Source organism: Rissa tridactyla, chromosome 6 (assembly GCF_028500815.1).
Source record: "Rissa tridactyla isolate bRisTri1 chromosome 6, bRisTri1.patW.cur.20221130, whole genome shotgun sequence".
Taxonomy (NCBI): Eukaryota; Metazoa; Chordata; class Aves; order Charadriiformes; family Laridae; genus Rissa; species Rissa tridactyla.
In genome coordinates this window covers 6,459,680-6,472,642 of record NC_071471.1, presented here as the reverse complement: position 1 = coordinate 6,472,642, position 12,963 = coordinate 6,459,680, and the positions used below count along the sequence as shown (strand labels likewise).

General features: G+C 46.2%; 1 protein-coding gene across 4 annotated transcripts in view; it reads left to right on the top strand.

Annotated features, from left to right (window-relative positions):
- LOC128911843 (multiple epidermal growth factor-like domains protein 6) overlaps positions 1 to 12,963 on the top strand; it is a 211,047-nt gene that overhangs the window by 150,840 nt on the left and 47,244 nt on the right. For all 4 annotated transcript variants that reach the window (XR_008467197.1, XM_054207328.1, XM_054207329.1 and 1 more), the window contains 6 exons: positions 1,760 to 1,882; positions 4,493 to 4,630; positions 6,712 to 6,834; positions 7,648 to 7,770; positions 8,707 to 8,865; positions 12,210 to 12,341. Coding sequence is in view for 3 of the 4 variants with exons in the window: in XM_054207328.1 (XP_054063303.1) it covers positions 1,760 to 1,882; positions 4,493 to 4,630; positions 6,712 to 6,834; positions 7,648 to 7,770; positions 8,707 to 8,865; positions 12,210 to 12,341 (798 nt within the window). In the remaining variant the exon portion in view is untranslated. The remainder of the gene's footprint in view (positions 1 to 1,759; positions 1,883 to 4,492; positions 4,631 to 6,711; positions 6,835 to 7,647; positions 7,771 to 8,706; positions 8,866 to 12,209; positions 12,342 to 12,963) is intronic.

Below are 12,963 nucleotides of genomic sequence, written 5' to 3'. Positions count from 1 at the left end.
TTTTCAAGGCGCGTAGATGCTACACTGATGATTAATAGATGGAAACAGCAGTGGGTTTAATACGAGGGTCAGCATGTCACTCTCGTTTTATCTTGGATACGTGTTGACAATTCTGTTAATTTATGTATAAACTAAAGCACTAGGTAACTTGCAATGTTATACGTTGGAACAAATTTTCTTCCCAACCTCATGGCAACAGCCTTTTGGATCATTAAGCATTATGTCTTCCCATGGATTTACAGTTATTGGTTTTTCTCCAAGAAATTATTCGACATCTTTTGCAAAATTCAAGCTGGTGTTTGACTCTTTGGAAACCGAGCTAGAAGGAGACAGAGGACAACTCAAGTGTCATATTTAGTTATCAGCTATACAGAGAAACATGTGCAGGATGGTGGCTGTGGTTCAGTTTTCCAACTTTTTGTTTTTCTATTTGAAAAGCGGAGAAAGGAGAAAAGAACATTTACAGCATTTGCCAACATACTCTACTTGCAAAATGGTAATTAATTACAGGAAAAAAAAAAAAGAGAAATAACCCATTTTATTCTAAACAGCAGCTACCCACACTGCTGCTTCAGAGCAGCTGTCATTTATCCTGAAATTTTCATGAGTCGGTGTGTGGTGTTTGCACTGCCTGGGGCCTCTTTTTGCAAGTCGGCTGATTGCATTCGTAAAGCTACTCGTGTTCAAGTACGAGGGGCCGTGAGTACCGCACGGTAACCAGCACGTATGGAGGGAAACAAAACCTGTTAGAAAGTGGGTTGCTGTGGTAAAAGGCGAGGAGCTGCACACTGGACTGTTCTCCCCTGCGTGGGAGTGACCCAGGATCGTTGCGATGAATAATCTGTATTTTGCAAGGGAAATGTCAGAACACGAGAAGGGGCGGGAGGTCGATGTGAGATAATGCCAGTCTTTGCAAGGTGGCTGGTGTGCTCTGCAGCTTTGCTCTGCGGTAGCAGTACTTAGTGTAAGCTTTTGTTGGTTTCTTCTCTTCCCCAATTATTATTCCTTAAAAACATTTTCATGCTCTTCCACTAAGATTTTAGGAAGATGGATGCCTTTGGTGGCATTTAACTTCAAAATACAGACTAGTGTATGTCAAGCTGAGGAACAGACTGCTTGACAGAGGACTGGGTGAAGAACAGTTTCCCCACGTACAGCTCTTCGCCTTTCCTTCTTTCCTTCCAGGTGGGGTGAAACTCCTCTGACCGGAGTAGGTGCCTCCCTGCTGGATCTCTGTAGAAGAAGCTGCAGGATTCAGGGATGTGACAGAGAAGATCTGTCTCCATCGTACTTGCTGAGACCCAGCCACCACTTAATCCAAATCATTTGACCTTTGGGAAATAATCAGATATTTCCTGCTTCATTAATTTAAATACGATGGCTGTGGTGACCTAGTGATAATTTTAGGGTACTGGGAGACAGGTTTTTTTCCGAGTCTTCATGTGGCTTCTTTTGCCATTGCTTTTGTTGTAGGATTAATAAGCAAGGCACTTTGGCTGATGCTGTAAATATAATGTCTGATATTGTAAATATTCATGTTGAAAGGTTCAAGGTCAGTGGTGTTTAGAAAAAAGATTATTCTGGAGAATAATGTTGTGAGTTCAGTGTTCCTACGTTCATCAGATGCTGTCATTCATAGACTAACATCAGGATGCTCTTTCAGTGGATCTTTGGAAATACACCCATGTGCGTGTAGAGCAGTATCAATTTTTGTTTTAATATCCAAATGAATGTCTTTGCCTTTCTCTCTGCTTCCTAGACATTGACGAGTGTGCAGAAGGGAGAGCCAGGTGTGCTCATCGTTGTGTGAACACTCTGGGGTCCTTCACCTGTGTCTGTAATCCTGGCTTCGAGCTGGGGGCTGATGGAAGGCAGTGCTACCGTAAGTGACGCTTTTACGCCTATGCGTTTCAGGCTACCTTATCTGCAAGCTGCTATGCTTCATTTTTAATTCGGTTGGATTAGCACTCCCAGCAAAATAAATGCATGCAAAAGCTCAAGCCTAATACTCTTTTCTTCATCTTCTGCTACTGCTGGTTTTGCAGGTTGATACATTCCTAAGCCTGTGCTCACAGACCTTAATTACCGCATTTCAAAGAGCAAATAGCCCTCTTGGTTTGTCTTCAGAGGCTGGTGAATTCTATTGCAGAGCTACCAAAATATTGCTGTTCTATGAAATGTAGTCATTCCTGCCCTCCTCCTCCCAGTTTTGTTATACGCCAGATCTGATGCAAAAGAAAACCAACACGATGTCCTGCTCTTGTCTTTATCCGTCTATGTTTACTTATGTTTCTCCTGAGATTATTGACACTGTTAAGTAGATGCTTAAAGAAAAAAAAAAAAAAGGAAAAAGCAAGATTTGGGATAAAAAAAAATATTTGAACAACTAAAACTTCCCGAACGAAAACGATGCTGAACCTGTCCTCACATACTTCCCTCTTGCCAGCGGGGTTTCTTAATCCACCCTGCTTCTCCTGAGAAGGGGACTGACTCCCAGCGCTGTTAGTTGCTAGCTGATCCCTGGGCTGTCCTTGAGGGCAAATTTGGGTTAATAAAGGAGGTGATGTGGAAGAGTTGGTGTTATTATGGACCTAACATAAGCTCACTGGAATGCAGACAAAAGCGTGACCTGTTTTAGCAAAGAGGTGGGCAAAGATCGTTCAATCTAATAATACTGTGCAAGAACTTTCAGCAGAATTTCCTTAGGAAAATATGCTGCATGCCAGAGAATGAATGCTTTCTTTAAGAATGTGTGTGTAAGAAATACTTATTGAGGGTGAAATTCGGTTTCAAAGCATTAACAGACATTAAAACCAAAAAACAATTATGTGAGAGACATCCTGGAGAATTATTTCATGGGTGATGGGGAGCTGTGAGTAGTGCAATGGCGGAGGAAATGCAATTAATAGATAGACACGAAACGATCTGTTATGGGGATAAAAAAGTGGTTTAGGCCACTTAGATTTCATTATGATTTTCTGATAATATTTTTTTCTCGATGTTCAGCAGATCTCAGGGGGTAGTGATTCTCTCTGCCTTATGTACAATATTACAGAGCAAACAATAAAAATAAAAACATTCTGCATATATTTATGATGAGGATTATCCCAGTGTTTGAGCAATTTACAATCTTTGTTTATTCTTTCATTTCCCCGGTGGCATGGGGAAGAGCTGTTCTTCCAGTTTCACTGATGAAGAACTGAGACAAAATAAATGATGAAGATAGTGCGTAAAGTCAGATTCTGCGTTGGATCGCTGAGTTCCCTAAATCCCAGCTTAACACACTGGGCAGGAGACTAGATTTCTTCTCCCTGGTGCAAATAATCATATTCTGCATGGGATGTAGCCCTCTATATAAGTTATCCTAATTTATGCCCTCTTCCAGCTGGACTCGTATTTCTTGTCGTCAGGCACATTGCTCCCTGGGGGCACAAAAAGGGATCAGAGACACCGACACCGATGTGTCCGTGTGGAACGGCAGTGGGGAAATGCCATCCTTCTGTACCAGAGGTGACGGCCGCCGCTCTGGGCTGGGGCTGTTTCTGGAAGAATGGTGGCTCCTTTAAGGAGGGTGTTTCTCAGTTCTCCTACATAGTATGGGAAATCAATTCCTCTCTAAATAGCTCTGTAACAAGAAAATCCAGCTATTTCTTCAAGAAAAAAATTTGTAACTAACCTTATATTTTCTTTTCATCCTAAAGAAATTGTTTAATGAAGTACCTTGATGAGAATGAGATGGGCAGGTGTCCCCTTTCCTCTATGAGGGTTTCCGCTGGACCTGGCCAAAATATGAGGACTGTCCATCGCAGCCGAGTGCAGGGAGTGGGGTGGACTGTCAGGGCAAAGGGGGCTGGCAACAGCATCGTACCACTACCCTGTCTTAATTGTAGGGGGACAAAGTCCCAGCAGAGGAGCTGCCGTTTGCCCCCTTGAAGGGACGTCCGAGGGTCAAAACCTGCGGATTGTTTTGCTTTGTGGTTGGGTGTTTGGCTCGGCAACAGCCGAGCTGAGCTGCTACGAAAATTTTAAGGCATTTGTGTTTGGTGGATGTTTCGGAACCCAAGTCTTTCACATACAAAACTAAAAGCTGCTTTTTGGAAAGCGTAAGCGTTCCGGGTTGAGATGAACCACCTGGGTTCCTCAGATGGTTCCTTTCCTCCTCTGGGGCAGGGGCAGACCTCACTGTTAGGTTCAAACGAAGCATAAATCTCAGGAAACCCGTGAACGCTCCCGTAGCAGACAGGCTGCTGAAATGGTGAGCTGGTTTCATGTTACTGAAGTCGAGACCATCCGCTGTTATGACACAAGGAGACAAATACCTGGAGCTCAGTGACTCCAAAGCCTGCTCTTCTCAGGTGTGTGTGGGAGCTGCATTTCTATTTCTTGCTACAGCAGCCGGCTTATGGATGTTTTTTTTATGGAAGGCTTATTCTCCAGTGACTCTCCCCCTGTGCCTGCTTTTTAACATCCTTTTGATTTATGTCTCTGCAAGGCATCGAAATGGAAATTGTCGATAGCTGCCAGGACAACAACGGCGGCTGCTCTCATCACTGCGAGCACACGACTGCGGGGCCGCGCTGCTCCTGCGATGACGGCTATCGCCTCAACTTTGATGGCAAAACGTGCGCAGGTAATTCCCGGCGAACGCTGCGTCTCCGCGGGAGGAGGGAGGAGGTGCGGCGGGTCTCTGCAAGGGGAGCCGGCAGGAGAGCTGTCACTCAAGGAAATACCTTCCCACCCCCTGCCCTTCTCCTACAAGTTTTAATTAATACCGTCCTCTGGCGCTTCCTCCAGGGCTGCTCCAGCTTGCCTTGCTCTGCGTGTTTGCTGGGATTATTAATTAACCAGGCGAAGGAGTTCTGCCTCCCAAATGGAAGATGACACTTCGGTGCGTCACCCGTTGCCGTGGCCGTATCATATTGTGTCCAGCCCAAGCATCACTTGGCTGAATTTTTTTCCTTCCCTTCCTCAGCCGGTGGCTGGGAAGAGGGTCGGCTCTGGCTCGGAGCGGTAGCACTGCTGTTCTGAAGTGCTTCATGTGCAAACTCCGCTTTGTGTTATGGAAGATGCTCTATTTCCATCAGATTTGCTCAGTGATGAGATTGCACTTCTGGCTGTGAGAAGTCTCACTTAGGAAGTGAAAGCAATAGAGTTAGATTTGTTTTTATTTCAAGAGGAGAACTTAAAAATTCCTTCATGTTTTAAACGATTTTACGATGTGATTTTTTTTGTTTACGACTTTTGCTATGCAAACTGTATCTCATTCTGGTTCAGACACGCTGTCACTATGCCATTAAAATTTTAAAGAATAGCCAAGAAGGGAGGAGGGGGGGGGGTGGAGAAAAAAGAAAAAGAGCAGGCATCACAGAGCAGCGTAGTAAGACACGAGGAGAGGTGGAGAGCAGGAGCTCTGGTGAATGTGGGAGGCATTACAGATGAGAAGAGTCTTGCAACAAAAAAAGCCAAGCGCAGGAGAGAGGAAGGCAGGGAAGCGCTGAGGTCTGCAAGGACGGTGGGTGCTGGAGCTTAAAAAGCAAAGGAAGAGAAGGTCAGGGAGGGAGGTTTGGACCCTGAGCCCCGCAGGCGTGGGATGGGTTACACGGTCTCGTTGGTGTGTGGATGAGAGGAGGCAGAGCAGCCTCCAGCCCGCGCCCCAGCTCAGTGACCTCCTGATGGAGATTTCAGAGGGACGCGGTTCCTCTGGCCACAGCGAGGGATGTGAGAGCGCAGGGGAAGGGTTTGGCAAGGCTGAGGATGTGAGAAGCTGCTCTTAACAGCAAAAATCTCCTTTTTGTTGGATGCACGTTGAGCATTCCTACACAGACGAGGGACTGTTACAAGACCCCGGAGCAAGGCATCGTCTGATGTACTGCAGAGGAGCTTGGCTTGTGACATTTCTGGAAAATACTCCGTGTTCAAATAACCTGCATTAATCATTTTCATGATGACCTCCTCACCTCGATTGATTAATTACATTTTCTTTCTCCTCTTTCTCCTGTCGGTGTTTCCTAATAATGTTGGTACTCCTTCCAAGGTTAATTGAGACACTGACCTTTCCCATCTGCGGCTGCTCATCGGGGGTAACATTCAAAAGCGTTTTGCAGACTCAGCATTGACAAGGTGGCCCTCGAATGGCCACCGACCCGCTCAGCAGGCTGCAAGGGCTGAGATCAGCTGAGAGCCTGCAGTGAAAAGATAACAGCTCGGTTCTTGTATCTAATCACCAGAACAGCGGTGTCGACGATGCCAGTTTCTGGATGGACACAGGGCAGGAGGAGACAATGGGCAATTAGGCATCAAAACCCACAACTGTGCCCAGCAGGCTGCTGCTGTGCAGCAAAGGCGGTGTTGGAATAGAGCTTTGTTTCACTGGTCGTTTGCATTGAAAAAGGTGGAACGTACAAAAGTTCAAATGGTTAAATACAGTTAAATAGACAGCTGGTGAGAGCTAGTTGTCGACTTTTTTGTAGATTACCTCGTCGTAGCTAAGACTTGCAGAAAAGATGCTTTTCTGTGGACATATCCGGTATTGGGTGCTGTGGGAGAAGGCAGAAGGCAGCCGCTGTCAGGGTTCAGACGGTGTTTTACGTGGGTGAAGGGAGAGGAAGGCGTAGAAAGGCAAGTGCTGAAAAGCACAGTAGCCACCGAGCAAAACTGTGGCAGCAGCTCAGACAGGGCCCAAGGGCTGAAGGAGCTGCCCCTTCCTTGCAGAGCTGGACGAGTGCGAGACCGGAGAGTCCTGCTGCTCCCAATTCTGCATCAACTACGCGGGCGGCTACGAGTGTGCCTGCAAGGCGGGGTTCCAGCCCAACGCCGACGGCTGTGCCTGCGACGGTGAGTCATAGAATCGTAGAATCTTCATGGTTGGAAAGGATCTTTGAGATCATCAAGTCCAACCATACACACAGAAAAAAAAAAAAAAAACCAACCAGAAAAACCAATCTACAATCTCTGCCCTTCAGAGCATGCCCTGAAGTGCCAAATCTAGATGTTTCTTAAATACCTCTAGGGATGGTGAGTCCACCACCTCCATGGGCAAGGCTGTTCCAGTGCCTGACCATTCTTTGAGTCCTTTGGTACTGGTGGCTCGGTCTAACTAAGCACAACAGTGGGAAGAAGAAATGCTGTCAAAGCTCAACCCGGGGCTTTGCAGGCATTTCCCTAATAAGAGAATCGGTGACCGTATGTCAGCTTTGCTGTTATGGTTTTACAAATGCGTAAATTCCACATTGTGAGACTGCAATACGGTAATAACCCAGCGCCCAGCATGGAGAAGTGGGGCCATGAGAGACAAGCCAGCAGAGAGGAACTTTTCCTCCTCTCTCCACGGACTCCGTATATTGATGTGTGTTAAAGACTCCTTCTACAAAAGGAGAGCCCTCAAAATAACCAAAGGATCAACCGAGCTTAACAGCTTAAAGCAGCTGTTTTCACTTGAGGGAAAAACATAGGTGAAATAATCTGTTCCATGTTGCCCTGAAATGCTTTAATATCTCCAACGCTAGTGAGAAACGGAGAGCCCTAAAGTACTAAGGAAACGGGGTTTTCTTACATGCAGAATAATTTTTCAGATGCAGCGAGGCACAGAGCGCACTCTCCAGGCAGAGGTACTTGCACCTAGTCAGCGTTTATATCTGCTTTTTCTAGATGTGGACGAATGTCGTCTTGATAATGGCAACTGCGACCACTTCTGTGTTAATTCTCTGGGGTCGTACGAATGTGCGTGTAAGGAGGGTTACAGGCTTGGGGTTAACAGATGGTCCTGCATCGGTAAGTTATTTTTACATCTTGAAGGCCATTAAAGTATTTCCCACTGATTTAAAATGTGAATTCAACCGAGGTTTTCACAGATCCTGGGATTTTGGGAGCCCAAATTGAGCCATCTCTGAACGCGGCCATGGTGGAGTTACAGGCAACACGTGGATCCTCGAGTAATGAGTTTTTCCAAAGATTAATGGGAGATGAACACTTAAATCCCCTGGACACGTTTGAAAACCTAAACCTCATGTTTCAGAAATAAATGCTATTTTGACAGTTTTCTTGCCCTATTTGATGAAGTTCAACATCCTGTGCAAAAAAGGTAGCCAGATTCTGCTTTGATGAACCAAGGCAAGTTTTCCACGAAAGTCAGTGGTGTGATTCTGCATTTCTGCCAGCGTAACCAGTACAGTTTAGCCTGGCAACTGGAGTTTATAACCAAATTTAGCACCTGCTAAACCTTGGGCAGAGCTGGATATTTTAACCAACTCCAAAAAGAAAACCAACTGATTTCCCATCTCTTTAAGGCTCAAATTTTAGTTTTTCTGAAAATAAATTGGACAGCCAGCCTCACTCTGTATTTGTCACCTCCAAAACGAGCTAGAGTAATGACCTTCATTAACTAAAAATAGCCTCAAACTTCAAATGAAGGAAATTAAACTCCCCGTTTTATTTTTTGGACTCTTCAGGACCAGAGTTTATTTCCAGAAGAAAGGCAAGGAAAAGACTTTCCCCCACATACTTTTCTGTTTTTTGGATAGCAGAAACTCTGTTTATAAATACAGATGAGAAAACGAATCGGCTGTGACTGCTGTGCAGACTGCACAGGGGTGTAGCTGGAAAATCTACCAGCGTAATAAAAGATTTTAAAACAGGTTATGTAAATGAGAGGGAAGTGTCGTGGAGGAGGACTCGGGGCCAGGTCCCGATGGCTCATGTGTGTGTCAGCCCTAGGTGGGGAGGAGGCGGATGCGGAGGAGGCAGCGGGGTTCGCCGGGGCTCCAGGGCTGCAGTTCAGAGGTCCCCCCCAGCTCCTTCACTACGCGCTCGGTGCCCTCTACGAGGATGAAGACCCGCGAGGAGAGCTCACCCTGGTGCACAGGGTCGGTGAGTGAACGAGCGACGCTTTTAGCCATCGCGGCAAAGGGAGGGAACAGTTTTGGAAAGAGAATTTGGGGCGAGAGTGATTCTGGGCTGGCCGGGCTTAAGCCATCAGGAGGAGCAGAGGAGGGCTGAGCATTAATCCTGCTTTCTGCCTATCCTCCATGCCAGCGGGGAGGAAGGAGGCATTGCCACACGTCCCGTCCCAAATGGAACATGTTTGGGGAACAGCTACTGCTGCCTGGGTGCGGCGGCAGGGGGATGCGGAGGGAGGGATGGGGAAAGGGAGCAGCACAGCAGGCAGGGGATGGGAGGCTTCTTGGAAAAACAGGGTGTCTGCGCAAAGCCCCGGAGGGAACAGACAGAGAGATCCTGTTCATGCCGGGGGTGAGAGGACTGCGTGGGTTACTGCAATGCACAAAATCCACCAAAGCTGCTCTACTGAGAACAAGCCCCTGGGAAACACTCCCTTTCTCCTAGGGGTAGGAAAGGGGGTGTGGGGGGGTGTGTTTACAAGCCCTTTTATAATAATTTGAGATTTTCTTGCTTAAGATATTTGCATTTTTGTTTGGGGGGGGCGGGGAAACCTCTGGAGGTTCAAGTCCCTTTTGATGCTTTGGGCACGTTCTGCGGGAAAAGCACAGACCCATCCATGCAGAGCTCAGGCTGGCCGAGAGCTTGGCACAACTGGTGGCAAACAGAGCACATGAGTACACAGAGTCACAGGAGCTGGGTGCAAAGCAGCACGTCCCTGTGTCTTCTAGCAAGCAGCTCTTCACCCCGCTTGGAATTTGCATGACTTCAGCGTTTCCAGCTGAAGGTGGAAACTTCACCACTTGAAAGTATTGGGAGTTGAAACCCTGTGCTTGCTTTCTGGTGATGCGGTATGTGCTGGTGGGTCACCAGGGAGGAATGAGGTTTCTTATTTTTGTTATATGTGTCCTGTGATGTTTATATGAGCTCTAATTACTCATCTGAGGACTGTGCCCTACAGGCAAAAATCAGGAACTGGTCTTGGCTTTAATAAAAAATTAACTTTTATGAACAAAACTGTTAAGACCTCCCAAATCACATAGCATCCAGACGGACTCAACGACAATGGTAACCAATTGGGAAAGTGATAAATGAGATAACCACGGGCAAAATTATCAGGCCTAGAAACCACAATCAAATATTTATTGACCAGTTTTTGCATGTTTTATTTATATTTAGCCACATAAATTTGGGTGTTTTCAGTCATAGCTGAACATGTGCACTTTTTCTAAAGCTGAGGCTTTGCAGCACATGGTGATTTATAGGAAGAGGTAATGGAGAAATTGAACTTTTAATGGCTTAGTAGGTTCTTTTAGCTCCCAAATATGAATTTATTCATAGAACCGTTTGGGTTGGAAGGGACCTTAAAGGTCATCTAGTTCCACCCCCCTGCCCTGGGCAGGGACACCTCCCACCAGCCCAGGTTGCTCCAAGCCCCGTCCAGCCTGGCCTTGAACCCCTCCAGGGATGGGGCAGCCACAGCTTCTCTGGGCAACCTGGGCCGGGGGCTCACCACCCTCACAGTCAAGAATTTCTTCCTCGTATCTAATCTATATCTTCCCTCTTTCAGTTTAAAACCATTACTCCTCGTACTATCGCTCCCCTCCCTGATCCAGAGTCCCTCCCCATCTCTCCTGGAGCCCCTTTAGGGACTGGAAGGGGCTCTAAGGTCTCCCTGGAGTCTTCTCTTTTCCAGGCTTGAACACCCCCAAATCTCTCAGCCTGTCCTCACAGCAGAGGGGCTCCAGCCCTCAGATCATCGTGTCCCTCCTCTGGACCCGCTCCAACAGGTCCATGTCCTTATGATGTTGGGGTCCCCAGAGCTGGAGGCAGCACTGCAGGGGGGTCTCACCAGAGTGGAGCAGAGGGGCAGGATCCCCCCCCTCGCCCTGCTGGCCACGCTGCTGGGGATGCAGCCCAGGATGCAGTTGGCTTTCTGGGCTGTGAGCACACGTTGCCGGCTTGTGTTGAACTTCTCATCACCCAACACCCCCAAGTCCTTCTCTCTGGCTGCTCTCCATCCATTCTCCGCCCAGCCTGTATTTGTGCTTGGGACTGCCTCGACCCGGGTGCAGGACCTTGCACTTGCCCTTATTGAACTTCATGAGAAGTATATTCCTTATACTTTCAGATATATTTTTATGCTGCTCTCTATATTATAAAAAAAACATGCTTTAAGAATAAGCTGGCGCAAGTAATTAAATATTTTCTATAGCTTGAATGACTTTTTGATGTAGAAGCATGATGTTTTTAATGGTAATCTGTATTCTTCTGCCGAAGTATGAATTTGTAACCTGTTCCAAGTGGGAGCACTGGGATTCTGAACGTCTCTGAAAGCTTGGGCATTTGTTCAACTACAGAAAAAGGAACAGTTGGGTGCCGAGACCTAGAGGAAATCTGGCCTCACATAGAAAATTGCTGGTGAAAAGCAACGAGCCTGCTGACTTAACTCTTAGCTGAAATAATCTGCCAGCTCGCTCTCAGGTGTTGTTCAAAATCCCCTTCCAAAAAGCCTCCAGCCACATCCATAAAGCCTCGAAGGCAATAAACTGACCAGATGGATAGGATCTTAGTGTCACCGATGTATTTTAGCAGAGAGTAACATTTATTTTCTATGCCTTTCTCAGTAGATCTCACAAAGAGAGAACATGAGGGTGTGCGTGTCTGCACTTGTATTTGGGTGCAGGGGGGAAGAGGAGGGTGGGTAAGGTGAGAGGGAATGCATTTCCATATTTTTTTAGGTTTCCCATGTAGACTAACCCTTTTTTTCATATCCACGAAGAAGAATAGAAGTGATAAATGCGTATTATGCTTTGTTTTCCTAGAATAACACTCAAATTATGGTATTAAAAATATCACTGGACTATGCTTAAATAGCACCGCATCCACCTACTGCAATAGAAGAACCAAAAGAGAAAAGGAGATTCTCTCCCAAGAAATACTTTTAATTATGTACAATATTATCAAGTATTAGGTTCAAATTCACTTTTTCTGAAGGCAAACTAGCAGTTTAAGAGCTCTTTGATGGGGAATTACAGCATTTAAGTGAGTAGATTCCAGCTAAAGTCCCAGCTTCCGTTTTATTTAGACACAAAATTTGAAGAGGAAAATATGGAAATCTCCATTTAGGACTGTCTTTGAGGAGGAATCAGTGGTATTTGCGACGCTACCAACAACATGAGTACTTTTTTTTCCAGTCTGTCAATGTGCGCGGGTTCCTTTTTGCACTTGTGCATCTGGAACGATAGGTAAGAGCTTGTTGGAAGTATTTTGTCTGGGTGCTCGCTAAACCACCGGCATTTTTTTTTTCATTGCAGTTTGCCTTGATAACACTTTTGGCAGCGACTGTAGCTTGAGCTGCGAGGACTGTCTGAACGGAGGCGGATGTAACAGCGAACACAGCGGCTGTGTTTGCTCGCCTGGGTGGACCGGCATCATCTGTAACGAAAGTGAGTACAGGGTGTCTGAAAGGTGGGGGCTTTGTCCTACTGCTGTGACCCTGCAGATGGGTAGGAAATAGGAATAACCTGTTGTACGTTTAATCAGTAAAGCTCTCTAAGGAGCACAGCTGGCTCATAAGCACATCAAAATTTTAACGTAGCGTGTCACATTAAGTAGGAATTGTAAGGGTTGCTGCAGTATACAACATGAACCCTCTAACAGCGAGGTCCCTGCCCTCCAGTGCAGTACAGCGCAGCACCGTCCAGTACCGTACCCCTTCCGAAGTATTTGTCTTGCTGTTGTTCGTTCCTATTCACTCTGCTGCTGAAAAGTGCCAAGGTTTGCCTGCCACGTTTTGCTCCACAGCTTGCCTCGCGGACTTTCAGAAGTCTGTCCTGGCAGGTGGTGTGACAATCTGGGTGGACATAGATGCTAAACTTGTTTTTTTCCTTTATAGCATCCCAAGACATTGCCTGTTTTTATATATTCTTTCTTGTGTTGGTAAATTTGGGTCTGGATTTTTTTTGTCCTTATCATTCTTTTTATTATTAACATAATTTTCTTGGGATGGTTAATTTTTAATATTGGAAACTGTATTTTTCAGAATTCTCTTGCCAAGTTGACCAGTGC